This window comes from Nannobrachium achirus (assembly GCF_963921795.1).
Source record: "Nannobrachium achirus genome assembly, chromosome: 6".
Classification (NCBI taxonomy): Eukaryota; Metazoa; Chordata; class Actinopteri; order Myctophiformes; family Myctophidae; genus Nannobrachium; species Nannobrachium achirus.
This window is the reverse complement of record NC_137815.1, coordinates 57,926,488-57,947,475: the sequence shown is the minus strand read 5'-3', so window position 1 is coordinate 57,947,475 and position 20,988 is coordinate 57,926,488. Positions and strand designations below refer to the sequence as shown.

Sequence of the window (20,988 nt, the reverse complement as noted above, 5' to 3'; positions counted from 1 at the left end):
AATCAATCGCAGGTTTTATCAGCAACCAGTAATGTTATTGTCAAACAATTATGTGGTTCCTCAAGCGCGCGAGTGGGATATCCCTCGCGTCGACAATATGACTCCTTTATGCATGCCTCCTGTAAGAATGATGGAGTCCCGTCAGGACTCTTTAATCAGTCACAGGTTTTATCAGCAACCAGTAATGTTAACGTCAAACAATTATATGGTTCCTCATGCGCGCGAGTGGATTTTCCCTCGCGTGAGCGATGCTATGAATTTAACCTTGAGTCAGAAATTCTGTCGGCCTACTATGAGCCCGGGTCAAGGGACAAGCATAAAGGCCTTAGAGCAGGTATTAAACGTAAAAGTTCCTCTCCTGTCAGGGGAGAATGCTTTAGTTGTGGGCGAGTCTGTTTATCAGTCGAATCGCTTTGCTCTTCCTGTCGCTCTATCGAGCGAAAACCGAACGCTTCCGGTTTCACCGGATACGGATTCGCTAGCTCCCCGCTTCCGGTCCGGCCGCAAAAAAGCTCCGCTAGTCAAGCGGTACAATCAGAAGGTGTTCCCGCCTTGCGGCCTATTGAACCCCTGCGCTCCGCATCCGGGTGTTCCGGATACGGATACGCAGGTTCCCCACTTCCGGTCCCGCCGCAAAATAGCTCCGCTAGTCAAGCGGTACAACCAGAAGGTGTTTCCGCCATGCGGCCTATTGAACCCTTGCGCTCCGCATCCGGTCGTTCCGGATACGGATACGCAGGTTCCCCACTTCCGGTCCGGCCGCCAAAAAGCTCCGCCGTCACGGAAGCACAGTGGTGGGGTTTCTCTCGCTCAAAACACGCTAGCACGCTGCGCGCGCCAGTGGAAGTTATGCAACCCGAGCCATTGGGTATTTCGAACGATAACCAGGGGTTACAGGTTACAGTTCGCAGACATACCCCCGCTTTCGAGCAGGGTTATTCATACCAGGGCGCGTGGTTTAAAAGCAAGTCTTTTGAGAGAAGAGATCAGCTCATTGCTAAGCAAGGGTGCTATAGTGGAGCTGGACAGGACCCAATCCCGCATGGGATTTTGGAGCCGTTATTTCCTGGTGCCCAAAAAGGGGGGGGGGCTACGTCCCATCCTGGACCTAAAGGCACTAAACGTGTACCTGAAGAAATACGTTTTCAGGATGCTAACTGTACCCACCATGTTACGGTCGGTCAGGCAAGGGGATTTCCACTGTTCAGTGGATCTGAAGGATGCTTATCAGCACGTCCAGATTTATCCCCCACACAGGAAATTCCTACGGTTCGCCTTCGAGGGTCGCCTGTACGAGTATACAGTACTCCCTTTCGGTCTGTCACTGAGCCCGAGGGTTTTCGTGAAAGTGACCGAAGCAGCCATCGCCCCGCTGAGACAGCAGGGCGTCAGGTTGGCGACGTACATCGACGATTGGATGATTTCAGCGAGCTCCGCCCACGAAGTGGCGCGTCACACACAAGTGGTTTTGGCTCACCTGAAGGCCTTAGGTTTCATAGTCAACCACGGCAAGAGCATGCTGACTCCAGCAAGTCGTCTTACATTCATTGGGGTCCTTCTGGACTCATCCGACATGTCGGCCCGTCTCTCAGAGGAGAGGGTGGACAGGTTTCGGGAATGTTTCGACTCCTTTCAAGTGGGCCAGGAGGTCACTTACAGGAGTTGCATGGTACTGACGGGAATGATGGCTTCCGCAGTACATCTGTTGCGTTTGGGCAGGTTTCATATGAGACCTTTTCAAAGATGGATGTTATCCCTCGGGATCCCGCCCTCCTTGAAGTACAAGAAGGTTACGGTTTCCCCTTCCTGCGCGATCGCCCTGTCTCCGTGGCTGGTGGAGGGGTTCCTCACCAGCGGAGTCTCGATTGGCGAGGTGGTTTCCCGCAAGTCGATCACGACAGACGCCAGTCTCAGTGGATGGGGAGCCACTTTCGAGGGGCGCACAGCACAGGGGCTTTGGCCTCTAGAGATGAGGGGTCGTCACATCAACTATTTGGAGTTGATGGCTATACTCCTGGCGCTCAAGCATTTCGAGCCTTGGATTTTGCATTGTCACGTCCTGGTCAGGACAGACAATACGACGGCCATGTTTTATGTCAACAAACAGGGGGGCCTGTCGTCGTTGCCACTGGACCGTCTGGCTCGAGAATTGACGGTTTGGTGCTTGTCGCGCCTCAAGTCGATCAGGGCCTTACACGTCCCAGGTCTCCTCAACAGCGGAGCAGATCTCCTGTCCAGGGGAGGTCCTCGCTACGAGGATTGGTCTCTCCACCCCAGGGTGGCGAGCCAGATTTTTCGCAAGTTCGGTCAGCCAGTGGCGGACCTGTTTGCGTCAGCGGAGAATACGAAGTGTCCGTTGTTCTTCGCGGTGAAGGGCAGTCCTCCCTTGGGGTTGGACGCCTTAGCGCACACGTGGCCGAGAGGTCTACTGTACGCGTTTCCCCCCTTCGACTTAATCCGACCCACTCTGGAGAGAGTCAGGAGGTTCGGTCTGGAGATGCTCCTGGTGGCTCCCTACAAGGGCACGTGGAGATCGGCGATCGCCCCTCTCCTTTGCGAACCGGGTTGGCAGCTGCCTCAGTGCAGGGACCTGTTGAGTCAGGCCAGGGGGGAGATCTTCCACCAAGACCTGCAGGTCCTAGACCTGTGGGTTTGGCACGTGAAAGGTTAAACCTGCTGGCAGCCGGTTTTTCTTCTGAAGTGGTTGCTACCATTCAGAGTGCTAAGGCGCCCTCTACGAGGGCGTCTTATGATGGAAGGTGGAATGCCTTTGAGGACTGGTGTGAGTCGCGTGTTCCACCTGTGGTGGCTCATGTGGCGTCAGCCCAGGAAATTCTGGAATTTATGCAGAACCGCTTGAAAAGTGGTCTGGCATTTTCTACCCTTAGGGGGTATTTGGCGGCTATTAATGCCTGTCACCTGGGGGTGGCGGGCAAGGCACCTTCTAAAGTCCCGGAGGTCATCAAGTTCATGCAAGGAGTTGAACGTTTGAGGCCGGTGACTAGGTCTTTGTTCCCAGTTTGGGATCTGCAGGTGGTTCTAGGGGGCCTATGTCGGGCTCCCTTTGAGCCGCTTGTAGGGATGCCTTTGAAACTTTTGAGTTTCAAGACGGCTCTTTTGCTGGCTTTGGCCACGGCTAAAAGAGTTGGTGACCTGCAAGCTCTCTCGGTGTCTGCGGAGTGCATGCAGTTTATGAACAATGATCTCAAGGTGTTGCTCAAGCCTCATCTTAAGTTTGTTCCTAAGAACATGGTGGTTCCTAAGGAGCCTGTTGTTCTTCTGGCTTTTCATCCTCCTCCGTTTGTCTCGGTGGAGGATGAACGGCTGAATTGCCTTTGTCCTGTCAGGGCATTGAAGGCCTACTGTGACAGGACTGCTGGTTCTAGAGCTTCTTCTCAGCTCTTCGTGGAAATGGGCAATGTTCTTGTCAGAAAGCCGGTGTCTAGACCCACTCTTTCGAGGTGGATTGTGGATGCTATTAGGCTGGCTTACTCTAGTGCGGGTGTGGAAGTGCCGGCGGCACTTAAAGCCCATAGCACTAGAGGTGTGGCTACTTCGTGGGCACTGGCAAAGGGAGTCTCCGTTCAGGAGATTTGTGTTTCGGCGAATTGGTCTTCGCCTTCTACCTTTGCAGCCTACTATCACCTGGATATCGAATCCTCTTCGCTAGCGCATTCGGTTCTGGGTGCAGTTGCCTCCTCTACGTCATAGAGGAGTCGGATCTTCCCCTCCCACAGGTGGGCATGTAGCCACCTGGGGTATTTTGGGGGGACCCTGTGTTTTCCTTATATAGTGTGTCTTACTTATAAGGCGGACTTGTCCTTTTCATTTAGTTGAATGAGGCGGACTTCGGTCTGTCAGGGTCTCTCCTTATTTTCTCATGCCTTCACACCCAGGTCCGGTGGGCCTGGGACCTTCTGGGTGATGGGTCACGCCCGTTTGGGCTGTGCTCACCCGTATGAGGGGTGTGTGGGGGTATGAGAGTAGGTTGTGGCTTAGAGGGGAGTTTAAGAATCCCAAGTGGGAGGTCATCCTGGAATATTGACAGTAAACGGTAGGTTCCGTACGGAACCATTGTTTACTTAGATATGGAAGGATGACCTCCCACGTAATGCCCCTCTGTTTCACTGAATGTGGCAGAGAGTGGTATTAAGAGGATGTTACTTCCGCCTCCGGGGGCTTATATAGCCTGGAGGCGGGTCACTCCGGTTTGAGTGACAGGCCCTTCCTACCTACGTTAGTACGGGAGCTGAAGTAGTTTCTCTGAATGATCGCCAGGGGGCGTCATTACCCAAGTGGGAGGTCATCCTTCCATATCTAAGTAAACAATGGTTCCGTACGGAACCTACCGTTTTCGGTAGTTTGGGTCCCCGGGCAAACGTCTAATTTTGGGAACCACTGAAGTAGACGATAGGAAATGTGGAGAGTGCCCGGCACATGGGGCTCAAGCACGATGTTCCCAGTCTGCAGCAACCCCCCCATCCCCCACCCCCCATGTATGGAGTATTTCTGAGTGTCATCCATATATGGGGGTTTAACATGCTTTGATAAGTGGGGTCACATGCATGCTGCTCACATGGCCTCCTGATGGTTTGCACGTTCAACATTGAACTGGGAAACAGTGTTGTTTTTGACAGCAAATTTTGATTTAGTTTTAGTCATAGTCTTTTGAATGAAATGTCTTTTAGTTTTAGTCATAATTTAGTCACCTGAAAAGTTTTAGTTTTAATCTAATTCTAGTCGACTAAATATCATAAGATGTATTTTGGCAGGCCTTGATGGCATTGTAATGACTGATTTTACACTTGGTTGCATGCTGAAAATAGCTGATCTACGACAAGTTGTGAGCTTGTAGATCTGCTATTTTCGGCGCGCAACACCTGAGAGCAACCAAACATAAAATGACTCTTCTCCACTAGTCCCTCCCTAATGTTTTTTTTTTTTTTTTTTTTTTAAGATTTGTTTCATTGAATAGGACAGTAGACCATCAGGAAATGGGGGGAGAGACGGGGAGCGACACGCGGCAAAGATCGTCTGGATCGGGAACCGAACTGGCGACGTCTACGCGGCAATGCCCATGGGCACCCCGTCTAGTTTTTATTTTGTTGACGAAATTGTTAATATATTTAGTCTTAGTTTTAGTCACCATAGCTTAGTTTTTATTTCGTTTTTATTTTGTTTTCGTCAATGAAAAAAACGCAGTCGACAAACATTTTCCTCATAGTTTTAGTTGACGAAATCAACACTGCTGGTAAAGGACCAAGAGTAGAAGAAATCAGTTGACACAAGGTGAGAAGGGAAACATACGCGGAGAACCTTGTCTGAGTGAACATTTGTAATGTTTACACAGTTAAATTAGCACAAGTCTAAAAGACGTCTGTGAGATTATAGGTAAGAGCATCTTTGTTCTGTGCGCTTGCGTGTGTGTGTGTGCGTGTGTGCGTCTACAAGGCGGAGGTGAGACATGCCTCGTACTGATGTGAGAAAACGGCCATTTCTCTAAGACAGTTAGTGTGTTGACGGCCTAATTGTGACTGTCAAAGGGGAATTATTAAATTAGGGCTGAAGGGAATTGAAGATAATTAAATCAATCTGAAGGAAGTTTGTACACGTCTTGCACTGCAACTGTGGGAAATGTTGCGTTGAGCACTAAAAGAGACTGAACAACTGGAATGTGTCTGCATTTCAAGCTTATGAGAAGAAGGTACAATTGAAGCAAAATGTGAAGTCCTTCCCTTCTCTATGACACCCCACCCGACCGCAGCAACCACCCACCCAGTGGGTGGTTCCACACACGCACACGCGCACGAGCACGCGCACGCGCGCACACACACACACACACACACACACACACACACACACACACACACACACACACACACACACACACACACACACACACACACACACACACACACACACACACACACACTTTTACCGTGTCTGTCTCTCTCTCTCTCTCTCTCTCTCTCTCTCTCTCTCTCCCTCTCTTACTTTCTCTCTCTCCCACTCCAGAGGATTTAATTGTTGGGGTTGCCATGGTGATGGGGGGACCTTCTCCGGCGGCCCATAATTTCCAGAGTGCCTGTCTGGGGTTGACACGTCCTTTTCACGCCGTCATTGTTTGGATGCTGATTTATGTGTGTTTGTTGCACTTTGCAGCCATCAGGGTGAAGGCGGCAAAACTTTAAAGGGTCGTTTTGACCGACATGTTTTACCTGAGAAAACCTTACCTACATAGAGGTCTTATTGATAGGAACAATGTGATGGTTTATGTGCCTATATTATCATATAATTACAATTTCCTTAAAAATAGATATTGAATGAGATATGATTTGCTGTCTGCTTATATGGGCCATTTCAATCTTGACTTCACCTATGATGCTTTGTCTCCTTACCTAATCCCTTCCCTTACTTCAAACTACTCTTTTGAACCCACCCTTATTTCCTCTGCAAGTCCCCTCCCTCTCTCCTCCCATTGGACGTTCCTAGAAGGTATCTGTCCAATCACAAGCTGGGCCTTTTACTCCATCTGCCCTCAGCCTGTTAGGGGGGCTTTTTGTGTTCATGTTTTTCTTTCTTTTTTTTTACCATTTTTTCTTTTTTTGCTTCCACGCCTCATTCAGCCACTTGAGCCTGGAGCAGATGGAGAGATTGTAGTAGAGGAAGGACACGAGAGAGAGAGAGAGAGAGAGAGAGAGAGAGAGAGAGAGAGAGAGAGAGAGAGAGAGACAGACCGAGAGAGACAGAGACAGACAGAGACAGACTGGAAGAAGCCATGCAGAGAGTGAGGCAGCCCAGCGTCGGAGCCTGACAAACCAACCACAGCGGCCAAGCAGACCCCACTTCCACAGACCAGCATCAGTCCGGGATTCACACGAGACAACTCTCCAAGAGACCCCCACAGCACAGAACCCTAAATCACTCAGGACGTGGAGACAGAGAGAGAGAGACACTGACAGGCAGAGAGGGGGAACCTCCAGATGAGAGAGAGACAACAGAGACAGAGAGAGATGCTCAGAGGGACCAGATAGGGAACAGAGAGGAGAACTCCTGCCAGGATTCCTACAGGTGTTCCCGAAGAAGGCTCCGGAACAAAGGATATAAAGGTTTTATAAAGGAAAGACAGAGAGTGACAAACAACTCTTAATAGCGAGAGAGGAGAGAGAGAGGGAAAACAAACATTGATAAGAAAAGAAGAAGATAGCTAGACAAGGATGGCCAACTCAGGTCTCCAGTTACTGGGATATTTCCTGGCCCTGGGCGGTTGGATAGGCATCATCTCCACCACCGCCTTGCCACAGTGGAAGCAGTCCTCGTACGCAGGGGATGCCATCATCACAGCTGTGGGTCTGTATGAGGGGCTCTGGATGAGCTGTGCGTCGCAGAGCACAGGGCAGGTGCAGTGCAAGATCTTTGATTCCATGCTCTCGTTGGACAGTGAGTACAATGACTCTACGGCTGATGTCTTCAGCGTCACTTTTTTCACTCAACTTTCTAACCATGCTTATAGTTTAGGGGCTTCAGTTTGATATAGCGTACACTTTTCTTCAGTTTGTTTGACTGATGCCCCCTCCTAGGCAATGATCTTAGAGCTGGCAACTTATGTCACCCTTTCCAAATGTCCTTTTTTTGCCTTGTATTCAAAGTAAAACTTTCTGTTAATGTTTCAGTTAACTTGTTCTATTTTCTTCAGTGATGCTTTAAAGAATGTTCTATAGAACTGCTAGTGTGATTCATAACAAAATATTCTTTTGTCTGGGACGACAGAGAAGGAGTAGAAACGTATTTACTTGTGTGATGCAGTGCTTGTCTGAAAACAAAGGCTTTCCGAGAGCTACACTTATGTATGGCCCTGCTTTAAAAAAAAGTTATTAAAGTTGAGTTGACCCCATTCATCAGGCCAAATGTTTGAATCAGCAGCAGAATGCGAAAACAGAAGAAAAACAACTCCCTAATTCCCTGCTCTCCGCAACGCATTAACTTCAGGCTTCAGCAGCATAAATCTCACTCAGAAATGCTGCTGCTAGAATGTTTAATGAAATCGTCGCCTCAAAAACTCACAAACATCATCATCAAACCGAATGTATGAGGAGCTGGAATGGGGCTGGACGTGGGGGAGGGGGAGGGCGAGGAATGCGGGGTTCAAGACATAAATTAGCCCTCAATATGAGCCTTCTGTCATCTCTGATCAGTAAGTCAGTCCTACCGACTCATAATTAATGACACGCAGATTACATGAATCCCTCTATACACTGTCTGCCTGAATCATGGCATTAGGCTCTCTAATGAAAGACTACGGGGGGTAGACCCAGACAAAAAGTAATTTCCAAAACACAATTCAAAGCTGACTGTTAAAAAGTTTTGTCTGTTTTTCTCTGTGGTCTGTTTAAGAAACGTTTTGTGTGCATGGTTAATCCACACAGTCTCAGATGGAACAGCAGGGGAGTGAGGGAAACATTTTGGTGTCTCAGTGACTCATTATATCAAAACATTTTTCCTGCGGCTTTTCCATGTGAAGAAGGGATGTATGTACCGATCTGTGCGTTCTCTTCTGGCTCATCCCAGTAATAAGAACAGCGTATTGTCCTGGGTGGATGAATAGGCGTTCTTTCGGAGAAGAAAAGAGCAGTGTTGAGACAAACACCAGAGATATTCCCAGAATGTGCTCTGTCTTCCCCACATGTGGGCATTGTTCCATTCGTCCAGCAACACACCCAGTGAGTGTATAGATTGAGGTTAACGGCGAGCACAGAGGCACTCTGTGATAGCAAACAAATACAAATAACACTGCATCAATGCTCTTATCTAGCATAAACATCTTTAGAATCCTCTACATCAGTGTTTCTCAAACTTTCAAATTTCAAGGTCTCTCCATAACTCTGAACCAAATGAACCCGTCAGGGTTCATTTGGTTCCATTTGTACACTGTCAGAGTTACACTTGTATGGGTTAATTTAGATCCCCTGGCATATAGACAAAGCACACATTTTTTGAATCCTCTACATCTGAGTTTCTCAAACTTTCAAGTTTCAAGGTCTCTCCATAACTCTGACAGTGTACAAATGGAACCAAATGAACCCGTCAGGGTTCATTTGGTTCCATTTGTACACTGTCAGAGTTACAGACTTGTATGGGTCAATTTAGACACCCCTAAAGGAACCCACAGAGTCCCTGGAATCCACTTTGAGAAACACTGCTCTACATATGTTGGCCCAAAGGTAGTGATGATTGAAAGGGTAGCTGTTCTCTCCTCGTTAGCAGGTTGTATTCTATCTGGTCGCCGGGAGGTAGTTTCAACTACACAATCACTTGCCCTTGCTGTAATAATACAAAGCAGTGCCCTGCAGGTGATCCTTTATCACAACTTCTGGATACCTGGTGCAAAACAACTCTTAATCCTAGTGTCAGGGGTGAACGTATCGTTTCTGCATGAACTGTGAACTGAAAAGGCAGTTGGTCAGGGTGAAAGGTCAGAATTCTCCTCCGGTGATGCGCCATACATAAGTATTACACCAGGCATCTTCAACGTTTTCAGGCCAAGGACCCCTTAGTAGTTGAGAGAGAGTTGAAGCAGGGACCCCCACTACATATTGTATAAAATTGTGTTGTAGATTTTCATAGATTTCATAGATACGATAGATAAGATAGATTCATAGACTTGTTTGACAGCACTGTCATCAGTCTCTGTTGGATGCGTGTTAATGTGTTTTTCTTTCAGACATTTAACCACTTAAATCGTCGATACTTAGTCAATTTGATCTGCTCTTTATTTTTAACCTCTACACCAAACCTATTTGCCAAAAATAGCCGATCTACAAGCTCTCAACGCCTCGCGCTGAAGTTCTCCTCAGAATACGGATGTGAGGGTTAACGTTGTTCATTTAAAATAATCATCCTATCACAAAGATTTGGCGGACCCCCTGTAGTAACTCTGGGGACCCCCCAGGGGTGCCGGACCCCCTGTTGAAGACCCTTGCATTACACAGTGAGATCACACCATCATCTGATCATGCAGGAGGCGGCCGACCACCTGACTCCCCTCACTGAACATCTCCCCATAATGCTAGTTTGCTCCAGCCACTGGACCAGCAGCAACGCTGTGTTTCCATTCTAAACAAACTTCATCTCCTTGGCTAACTCCACAGTAGGAGCAACATGTGATAGGGCCTGTGTGATTGTATAATTGCTCACCAGACTGTGCTCTGCTGGAACAGCCAAACAGCATTGGAAACTGTTAGATGTTCTGTAGGTTTAGTTAGGATTGCAGTAATACCTTACATGGATTGGGGCGCTTGCTGCGTCTATTGTTGGAGGCAATGTTGTAAGATGACTCTCGGTGTGTGAGTGGTGCTGAAGGGACAGTTCTTCTCGCCTATTTCAGGGCTAGAGGTAAAGCTTTGTGTGGGGGATGCACTGACCCACCCCTGGAAATGTAGATGTTCTTCACGATGTGGTAGCAATTTACCTCACCTGGGATTGTTCTGTACACTGTCAAATGTAAAATGAGTGTTCGTTCAAGTCTGAGTGTGTGAAAATGGAACCAAACGGACCCATACAACATGGATGATTATGTGTACGTTCTGTGGTTGGTGTGTCAACTGCTAAAGATTTCCTGCTCGTCCATTTTGTCTTAAAGGAGTAGTTCACCCCCAAAATGACTTTTTCTTCCTATTGATTACTCACCCCATGGAGACTTGAGTTTTTTTTTAGTTTTTTTCACATTCCGAAGCCAATAATTTGAGGAAACTCTTTGTAGGCCCATTGATTCCGGATGGAGACCCACATGCATTTGGGTCTCCATCCGGAATCAATGGGGGAAATGTTCTTATAGTCAAATTATTGGCTTAGGAATGCGCCGAAAACAAAAAATGTATATATTATTGAACTCAAGTCTCCATGGGGTGAGTAATCGATAGGGAAAAAAAGTAATTTTGCTGGTGAACTACTCTTTTAAGTGTAGTACAAAGACGAGCCTTTGCATGTCAACATCATGTCGTGTTCTCCTGTGCTAATTGACAAATTAGGGATTCTGCTTGCTGAGTTTCAAGAGAGATTCACTGCTTGCCCCGGTACTTTACCCTGTATTGTTTAATAGCAGTATGGTGCATGAGTGCCAAGGTTGGAGTTAGTTGTTTTACAAGCAGGAAGAAACTGAGGTCCTCTGCCCCACAATGGCAGCCTTCTCATTGCCTGTTCCCCTGCTCTGTAGTGAGGTCACCAGCGAGAACAAAAGCAGTTATGTAGTACCTCTGGGGTGGCCTGGCAGCCACCTGCTGGCCTGGCACACACTGTTCCGTTCTCCATCCCTTTCTCTTTGTTTCTCTGCTAAAAATTCAATCAGAGCCGGTCACAATGCACCCCTGCACACCTCACGTGAGGTAGGCTACATGAGAGGAAATGTGTCCATTGTGCAGGACATCCGTTTCGTATCAATTGGTTTAAGTGCAGTAAATGCACTAATGGGCATACAGTAGAAGGTCTCATGTTTGGAGTGGGCAAGCAGATATTACGTATACGAAAGAGTCACGAGTGACCTCACAATGGAACTCTTACAATGCCCACACACACGCACGCACGCACACACACACACACACACACACGCACACACACGCACACACACACTCATTGAAATCTTGTGGCTGGCACTGCCAACTTGGCGCGAGCTAGAGAGAGTACAGTGGTTGAGCCAACCTGCCCCCATCTCCTCTCTCTACCCTGCTGTTGACCCCATAGGCCCTCACACACCCTTTTGGCTTGTCAGAGGCTGTGCTGGTCAGAATGGTGTCATTTAGCGCCAGTCCAAGCACCCCACTCACTTAGAATAGAGGAAGAATGGCCAGCGTAGATGAAAGAAAAATAAAATGAAACCTTGCTCTGTTAAAAACCATTAAAATCGGCCATCAAAAGGAACAGTCAGTACATAAATCATGCTTCAAAAGACTGTCCCGTTCCGTTCCCCATCGCTGTGCCCCTTTAGATCAGCTTGTGAAATGGAACTTTATTGCCAACTATGAATGCCTGTGTGTGTATTTCTGACACAATGACATATGGTGACTTTAGCTCTCGGGGCACTCTATTGTTCAAAATGTGTTTTTGAAGTGATTTTCTTGTCGTACGATCAAATTCTATTCAGTTTTGTTCTGTTCTATTCTACTTTATTCCATTATATGAGCACACATTCAGTGTTGTTGTGTGTGGCTTTGAGTTAAGCCATGTTGAGTACCTTCCTTTCTGTTATAAATACATGCTGTGGTTTTTATTTTTAAGATATTGTCCTACGCTGTCAAACATAGCATAGCCATGCATAGGGAATAGCGCTTTCACCACCAAATAGGGTGTCTGTGTCAGGCAGCCGAATCCGATTGCTGGAATTTTGGAACTTCTGCACGACACAGATATTTCATTATAATGCCTTCACGAGTGGAAAAATTGCTAAAAGTTTCTTCTATCGGCGCTGTGACATTATTGTGATGCCCCAGCTTGACATTAGCATCAACACATCCCCGTGCCTGTGTGGCCGCGTTTGAAGCAATAATGTCTCATCGCCGTGGCGACAGCCCTGTGAAAACAATCCAGCTTTGTGACAAGGCCACACTAATCCCACTGTGTGAAACATGTAAAGCAGTCCTCCTACAGCTGCTCTCGGAGAGAGAGAGAGTTGTGTGTTTTATCTGTGTCGTTTCCTCCCACAGAAGTTGTGTGTGTGTGTCTGCGCGAACGTGCGCGCACGATCATGTTGGTGTTTATTCGTGTGCACTTTTGTTTTGTGTGCATGTGTGTGTGTGTGTGTGTGTGTGTGTGTGTGTGTGTGTGTGTGTGTGTGTGTGTGTGTGTGTGTACATGCATTGTGTTTATATGTGTGCATGTGTAAATATGTAAAATGTCCCTCCCACTGAGTTATGTGTATGCTGAGGCCCGTGTGGGTTACACACAGAATTCTGAAGAGCAAAACCACTGCGGAATGATTAGGGAAAATGGTCTGGAGATGATCCTGAAAATTGTTTCGGGGTCCAGCGAGCGTGGCCAAGTTACCTCTGGGCTAAAGAGTTACCCCGACTTGCAAAAAGGACAGTGGTGGACGGCCCTTAATGGCTTTCGCGGTCTCGTTTCAATCCCACTTGGCTTGAACGGCTTCATTCCCGCATGATGATGTGTTTTCATGTGAAACAATGTTCGTTTTATTTCACATGAGAGTAAAAAGGCCCTTTATTTGTCTTCTCATCTTCTCTCTCGCACTTTCATTCCTCTCCTTTTCTTGTCCCCCATCTTGTCCTGTCGCTTCCATGTCTGCTCCTCATATCTCTTGTGTTCTATTATCACCCCCCCTCCCCTCCCCTCTCACTTCCTCTACTCTGCTCCTCTTTTCCTATGTCATTCTCCTCTGTGTGTCTCTACCTGTTCTCCAGTACATATCCAGACGTGCCGTGCCCTCATGGTGGTGTCGGTACTGCTGGGCTTCATGGGCATGATCATCAGCGTGGTGGGCATGAAGTGCACTAAGGTGGGAGACAACAACCCCGCCACCAAGACCCGCATCGCCGTGTCTGGGGGAGCGCTCTTCCTGCTAGCAGGTGAGATGTCACCATCCTCAAGGGGGGGTCCCCAAATTATTTGGGGGGTCCCCAGATGATTAACTTAATGTGCACCATTGTTTTCTCACTCAACAGTAAACAAACCAGCATAAGGTGTATATAGAGGGTATCTGCACATTTCCAAAGTGACAACCTAAGCACTTTTTAATACCTCTAAAATGACAAATTAAATATTGGTCAAATTGTCAAATATTAGAGGCAGAAATTGTTGCGAGGCGTTGTGAGCATGTAGAGTGGCTATTTTCACAATAGAACTGTGTCATACAAAATGTAATGCCTCATCTCTTAGTGCTCATCAGGGTGGGGGGGTCCCCAGTTAAAATATGATAATTTTGGGGGTCGCGGCCTGAAAAGGAACCACTGCTCAAAGGGAACCATCTGTACACTTCAAATCAAGTGCAACGTACAGTTAATTGGTTGCACCATTATAGACTGGGTTTTAGTCGTATCTCCTTTGTGTATCTGGTGTCGAGAGATAGTGGTCTGGCATTCCTCTGACCAGGGGTCTTTAGTACGTAATTAGTGTCCCTGCTGTAAACAGGAAGTGGTCATTTTGGCCACTTTAGCCCCTGATTATTCACGAGCCTTAGGGAGAGAAACTAACCAAACAGGCGCTGCAATTTGCATGCACGTGTTTGCCTATTTGAGAGATGTATGGTATGGATCTGGCAGTGTGTGAGTGTGTGTGTTTAGGCTGTACAGGAGCTGATACACAGACATGGCTAAAGTCACTCATCTGTTTGTCCACAGGTCTATGTACGCTGGTCTCTGTGTCCTGGTACGCCACTCAGGTGTCCTACCAGTTCTTCAATCCCAACACGCCGATCAACGCCAGGTACCGTACATCCTCACCTGAGAGATTATTACTGAATAAATCACAGATCACTTTGAGCTAGATATAACTATCACTCCTCCGGCCGTGGCTACTCTGGTTGGGGGTAATAATAACTCATGGTGTCTGGTGTAAAATAAATTGATTTGAAACATACACCAATACCAAATTTCAAGCCGTCTTCGTCGATATATACCTTGCATGTTGATACCTCGATATCAATACATTTTCGATATATTGCCCAGCCTTACGTCTGGCTTACAGAGCAGTCATGCTCTTCTGGAATCTTTATTAATATTTAGGTTTATTTGCAGTTTTCCCATAATTAAACATTATCCCATAATTAAACATTATTATTTTACAATAAACGAGCTTAGAAATGAATTAACAATACCTCAACTTCAAAATCCCTCCCACAACCACCCACCCATCCCCCTCACACACCCCCTGTTTGGCATTTTGTGTAAAACAAGGTATACACCATATTATCAAGGTATACACCATATTATCAAGGTATACACCATATTATCAAGGTATACACCATATTATCTTTATCCTTGTGGTTCTAAAATTGGGGTCTGTGAACCCCAAGGTTTCCGTAATGGGGTTCCACAGGGTACCCAGCAAAGTTTGCATAGCATAAAAATCAGTTTAACAACTTTAACTGTACATACACCGGCAATTTGAAAATAGCCCATCAAAAAGCTCACAACGCATTACGGTGCGACACGTGAGCTTGTAGAGCCAGTGAGCCACAATAATCTTTCGCCTCACTCAAACTTGTCAACAACACAAACCTTGTATGGGAGTGTCTGGCACAAAACATGTTCATATGGGGGTAGAGTTCTCAAATTCTGCCCGAACCCGACCCGATATTTAGGTTAAGGTATAGGGCCTAAAATGTATGCTAATTAGTCGGACCAGGTAGGGCCTCGGGCTCAATGAAAAAAGAAAATATATATTTTTAATTATTTTATTACTATTACTCTGTGATTGAGTTCTCAAATTCTTTCCAAACCCGACCATACCTGACCCGACCCAACGTTTTTGGGCCGGGTAGGGCCTAAAATCTACGCTAACTAGTCGGGCCGGGTAGGGCGGGCCGGCCCAGTTAGGGCCCAGTTAATTTTCAGGCCTGTTGAGAACTCTATATGGGGGTCAAAATACAATCGCTTGACATGTAAAGGTTTGAGAACCACTGCTTTATCCTCCTCTTCCTATGCAGGTACGAGTTTGGCTCCGCCCTGTTTGTGGGATGGGCGGCGGCCAGTCTGACGGTGCTGGGCGGCTCCCTCCTCTGCTGCTCCTGCTCTAACGAAGACAGACGAGGGCAACAATATTACCGCCAATCACAGCCTTCTACAGCCAGGGAGTACGTCTAAACCCCACCCCCTACCAGCAGCCACCCAAACAGATTGCAGAGGACACGCATGGCTCCGCCCCTTTTACCCCCCATTACTCAGCTTAAAAACATAAAAGAAAGACTGTGATGGACACAGACACACGTGTACATGCACACAAGCATACATTCACATGCATGCACACACGCACACACACACAAAAAACAATTGCACTTGTGTGAGCACACACACACACACACACACACACACACACAAACACACACACACACACACACACACGCACACGCGCACACACGCACACACGCACACACGCACACACGTACACACACACGCACACAAACGCACACCCACGCACGCATACACGCACACCAAATATAGGATGCAATATGCGTATATTGTGGAAACAAAACATATATAATTATGCAGAAACGTTCTTCCCATATGCGTGAGCAGATCTGCCCATTTCACGGAGACCATGGTGATCTAGTTCACTTATTTTTATAGATTGTCTCATGAGTGAAACCTTAAAGTCATTATTTAACAAAGTCTAAATCAACACAGCTGCTTAAATCTGACCCCAAAACCCTTACAAACAGCTTCTTGCTCTGTTTGCACATACTTCATTAGCTATATTTATATATTATATAGGTATATTATATAAATATATAAATATATGTTTTGCCTGTGTACCGCAAAACTAACCCTTACAAGAATGGGACGTGTGTATCAATCACACTGTAGGTACATAACATTTACAGAATGTAAAGGTCAGTGAGCTAGAATGTCTGCAAAAATCTGAAAGATTTGGCTCAGGTCAAAAAAATTAAATAAGAGTTTGCAATAGTTGGCATGTCCTATGCTTCCTGGTTGGAGCTGCTTGTGTGTGTGTGTTGCCTCCATATGTCTGTGTTTTCATCCTCCACTGGTGCAGTTACATGTGAGGGAGAACCCTCAGGCTGCACTACACAGTAAAACACTGGTTCTCAACCTTTTCAGGAGGAGACCCCCAAAATAATCATATTTTAACTGGGGACCCCCCAAATATTCATATTTTAACTGGGGACCCCCCACCCTGACGAGCACTAAGAGTTGAGGCATTACATTTTGTATAACATGGTTCTATTGTGAAAATAGCCGTGAAAATAGCCGATCTACATGCTCAGAACGCCTCGCAATGCAAGGCGTTGTGATCATGTAGATCTGCTATTTTCACAATTTCTGCCTCTAATATTTAACAATTTGGCTAATGTTTCATTTGTAATTTTTTGTATTGAAACATCCTTAAATTGTCACTTTAGAAATGTGCAAATACCCGCTATACACTTAAACTTTATGTTGGTTTGTTTACTGTTAAGTGAGAAAACAATGTTGCACATTAAGTTAATTATCTGGGGACCCCCCCCCCCCGAGGGTCCCGACCCACAGGTTGAGAACCACGGCAGTAAAATACTCAGTGTCCATTCACCTATCTGTAACGTAAAAACTGTAACTGAGTTTTCATTTTCATTTCGACTCACTCAGTTGAATGAACACTGAGACTTTACAGTGCATACACTAAGCATTGATGGGATCCTCCACTATTGTGGGGGAAGCACAGCCAGCTAAACTTGACAATGTGGGAGCCAATTCAGCTTTGTATTACTGTACTTAATCTATAGCAGCTGAAGAACGGAAGATGATTCAAAAATGATATTTCCCTGATAGGCTTGGCAGAATACCAGAAGAGTCGCCGGAATGAAACTCGCCCGGGCTGATGGTTTAAGCCTTTTGATTGATTGATTGAGGTATTTATTAGAGGTTTTGGATAGGAAAAGGTACAGTTTCATGACAGTACAGTTCACTGGTACAATGTCAACTAAAAGTAAACTCGGGTAAGGCAAGGCTTATTTGTTATTTTCCATTCAGATCCTTAATATCCTTATATACCTCTGTAAACTATGCCTAAAGGATTAAACCTAACCTTATTCCCAACCTTAACCTCAGTAAAATGGTGCCAAAACCTAACCCTATTCCCTATTCCTTAACCTCAGAAAGATATGCATAATCCTAAAGTTATTTCTAACCTTATTCTCAGTAAAACAAATCAAAAATATATATAAATCTCTGCGAGTTTCTTTCCGGCGACTTTACCGGTTACCGCTTGGCATCATGTGGCCACTTTAGCTAATCTGCAGGAGTGGAAGGTGAATTGTCAGTCAAAGGTCTCTGCTTAGTTCTTAGGAGAGACTCATCACTATACATCATCATCATCATCATCATCAACTACAATACATCGATTCATGATCCATTTCCTAACACCTCCACCAAAGACCTGTACCTATCACTTCATAATTTACTGTGTAATTACAATAAAGACATGTTATATGTCTTCTGCACTTCTCACGTAGTATCATAGTATTAAAAAGTAAGTCGCTCGGAGAGGCTTATTGTCTGTATCAGCCAGCGCGCGGGAGTCTATCCCTGTTTCGCAACATCTACCATCAGCTCCTATACTTACTACACTTGCCACACCCAAGCCATGCTACTCATGCACTGGATTGGCGGTGACTGGGATCATCAGACCCATGACTTTGTGGTTGAAAGGCTAGTTCTCTACCGACTGAGCTACCCGGACAGAATTATAAGCTACTGCCATAAAATCAATCAAATTCCATCTACCGGTATGTGTTTTATCGTAGGTAGTGGCTACAGACAAACTACCGAGAGCCGTCAGCGAACTCCAGATGAACGCATCGAGTCTACCATATTAAAGCTTGTCAAATCCAAACTGCAATTCTAAATTGGTGACCCCAAGTGCTCTTACACAATACAGTACCTTCATTAGTGTTTGCTGAAAGAGCCGGTCCATTGCTCTTCCAGATAATAAAGCCATTAACTTTTCTTAGAATTGCTCCCTAGAAGCACTCCCCCCACCCACCTTTTCTCCTACACATATGGCCCCACTTCTTGGTAGACTTTTGTTGGTGGAGTGTTCCATTGTGCTCATGCTTTGGGGGGACATTCTTTACCTCCTTCAAATAACGGAGAAAAACAACCCTTGGTTGAACTGTCAATACCAGCTGTGTTTTAATAATTAGTGCTCAACAAGAATGGTAAAATGACCTGGAAAGGGAGACAAATGAAAATGAATATCACCGTTGTCGGGTGGAAACCTAGTATGTCCAAAAGTGTTAATTTTGTACTTATCATTTAAAAAACGAACTAAACTAGTGAAAACAGCCGATCTACAGCCGATCTACAAGCACACAACGCCTCGCACCTCGAGGCGTTGTGTGCTTGTAGATCTGCTGTTTTCACTACTTTTGTGCGACAGCCTTGTATGATGAAGCAGGGTTTTGCTTTGCGAAAAAACGTACACATTTGAAACTTGGAGATACGAGGTTTCTGCCCGACAGTGACAATATATTGGATGTATTTAGAATGACAAGACACCGCCAGGGACCCAACATTCATCCATTGCATTTTGATGTAACGGCTTACCTCATTCATGACATGATCCCAGTACAAGCATTTAATTTAAAACATTTCATCACATTAAATACTAATATTTTTTACATGGCATAAAATGCCTTCAACCGACAACAATTGTCAGTCAGCTATAATGTAGCATCACTTGTTCTTACACTAACACTTTGCCTAAACCATCAAGCACCCACTCACCTATACTAACATCTCTTTAGCTGTTGGTGACAAACGGTGTGGTCTTGATGTGTCTTTGAGTTTTCCCCTCATGTCCGCTAATCCTGTTCTTCTCTGACTGTTCTTCTTCTCTCCTCTAATTCAGGGCAGAGTTGTTGAGTGAAACTAGTTTCCCTGACTGATCAGCCCCGCCTTTTTATCGAGGACTGTTCGAGTTCCCACCACTGTCTTTCCCCCTTTCCCCTTTCCCTCTTATATCCCAAATTTGGACCCCTGTCTCCCTGCATTTTAGAATATGCCACGCCCTTCCCATCTTTCCCTTCCTTTCTACATCGTACATCCTTCTGCACCTTATCAGTATTTTGTGGGAAGACAAGATGTGTACCACCCCTTTAAGAACGTGCATCACCCACTGAGCCTTATTTGTAAATATGGACTCTTAAAGGATATGTATGCTTAGATAGTTATATAGACATTGCCTTTAAGAGGTGAGGTGGGGTTTGTCCACTTCAGTCTGTGAACCCTTTACTAGACCTCCCCTCTATTCTTTTATTTACTGAAGGTTAACTGTATGAGTTGAAAAACGTTGTGGTTATGTTGCGTTATTATGATTTATGTGTTCATTTATATCCTATGACTTCTGGGTTTGTAGATGTGCCTTTATGATTTGTTTTGTTCTCTGTGATTATAACTGAACGTTGACTGAAACATGTTTTTTGTTTTTCCCTTTTTGAATTGCAGACCAAATGTTAAAAGTACCCCACCAGAGAAAAGGGAGCAGTACTTGTAGTTTGGGAGAATCGTCTGGCCTTACCATGGTTTTAAATTCTGGCAACAGACAAACCACTCTTCAAAAAACAAACCAGTCAAACAGACACATTTAGAATGAGTTACAGAAACTATTAACAAGAAAAGAATTCAGGCCAATAATGTGCCAAAAGACCATTGTTAACGTCTTTGTAAAGAGCATTGTTTTATCCAAATAGCAACACTTCTATCAGGAGGGGAAGATAAAAATGCATATTGTCTGTTTGGTCTGTTTTGTTATTTTTTGGGGGTGACACGGTGACAGTCATTCAGGGTATGTTTCTATAACATGTTAAAATTGCCCAGGTTTATATACAGTACCACCACCTTTTTTAATACATATATGTTTTACTACAGTGCCTTATAACATGAGTTTGTGCACATGTATGTTTTTGACTACATGGATTATATAGTATTGCATCCTCTCTGAAGGATGTGTATTGTCAATAGTTCCTCTGTAAACATCACATTTGCCTTTTTCTATTGTATTACATATATCATTTAGGCATTTTGTTGAATATATCAACATGTGTACGTAGTGACTGTACAGTAACACTTAAGAAAGAACAAAGGAGATCTTTATATCTTCGACATAATGCCGAATGCCACGCTTTATAAGAGCTGTGTGCCTATTTTCAAATAGCCTGGATTGAGGGTAGTCAATTATGTTCATTTTGTTTTAGTTAAGTGCCAATATGATTTTGCATGAGAGGACTGTTCTTATTATTGACTCTCAAGGACTGTACTGTACTGC

At 45.4% G+C, this 20,988-nt stretch overlaps 1 protein-coding gene across 2 annotated transcripts; it reads left to right on the top strand.

The window, feature by feature from the left end:
• Window positions 1-7,217: 7,217 nt before the first annotated feature.
• cldn19 (claudin 19) lies at window positions 7,218-20,217 on the top strand (the record flags this gene model as incomplete). Of its 2 annotated transcripts, none has more annotated exons than XM_080727758.1 (5): window positions 7,218-7,440; window positions 13,410-13,574; window positions 14,346-14,430; window positions 15,653-15,799; window positions 20,169-20,217. In XM_080727758.1, 5 exons carry the CDS (start codon window positions 7,218-7,220, stop codon window positions 20,215-20,217), a joined length of 669 nt encoding a protein of 222 aa, XP_080583884.1. The 2 variants fall into 2 exon arrangements, with proteins under 2 accessions (XP_080583884.1, XP_080583885.1); XM_080727759.1 differs by lacking the exon at window positions 20,169-20,217 and adding an exon at window positions 19,573-19,609.
• Window positions 20,218-20,988: the final 771 nt, after the last annotated feature.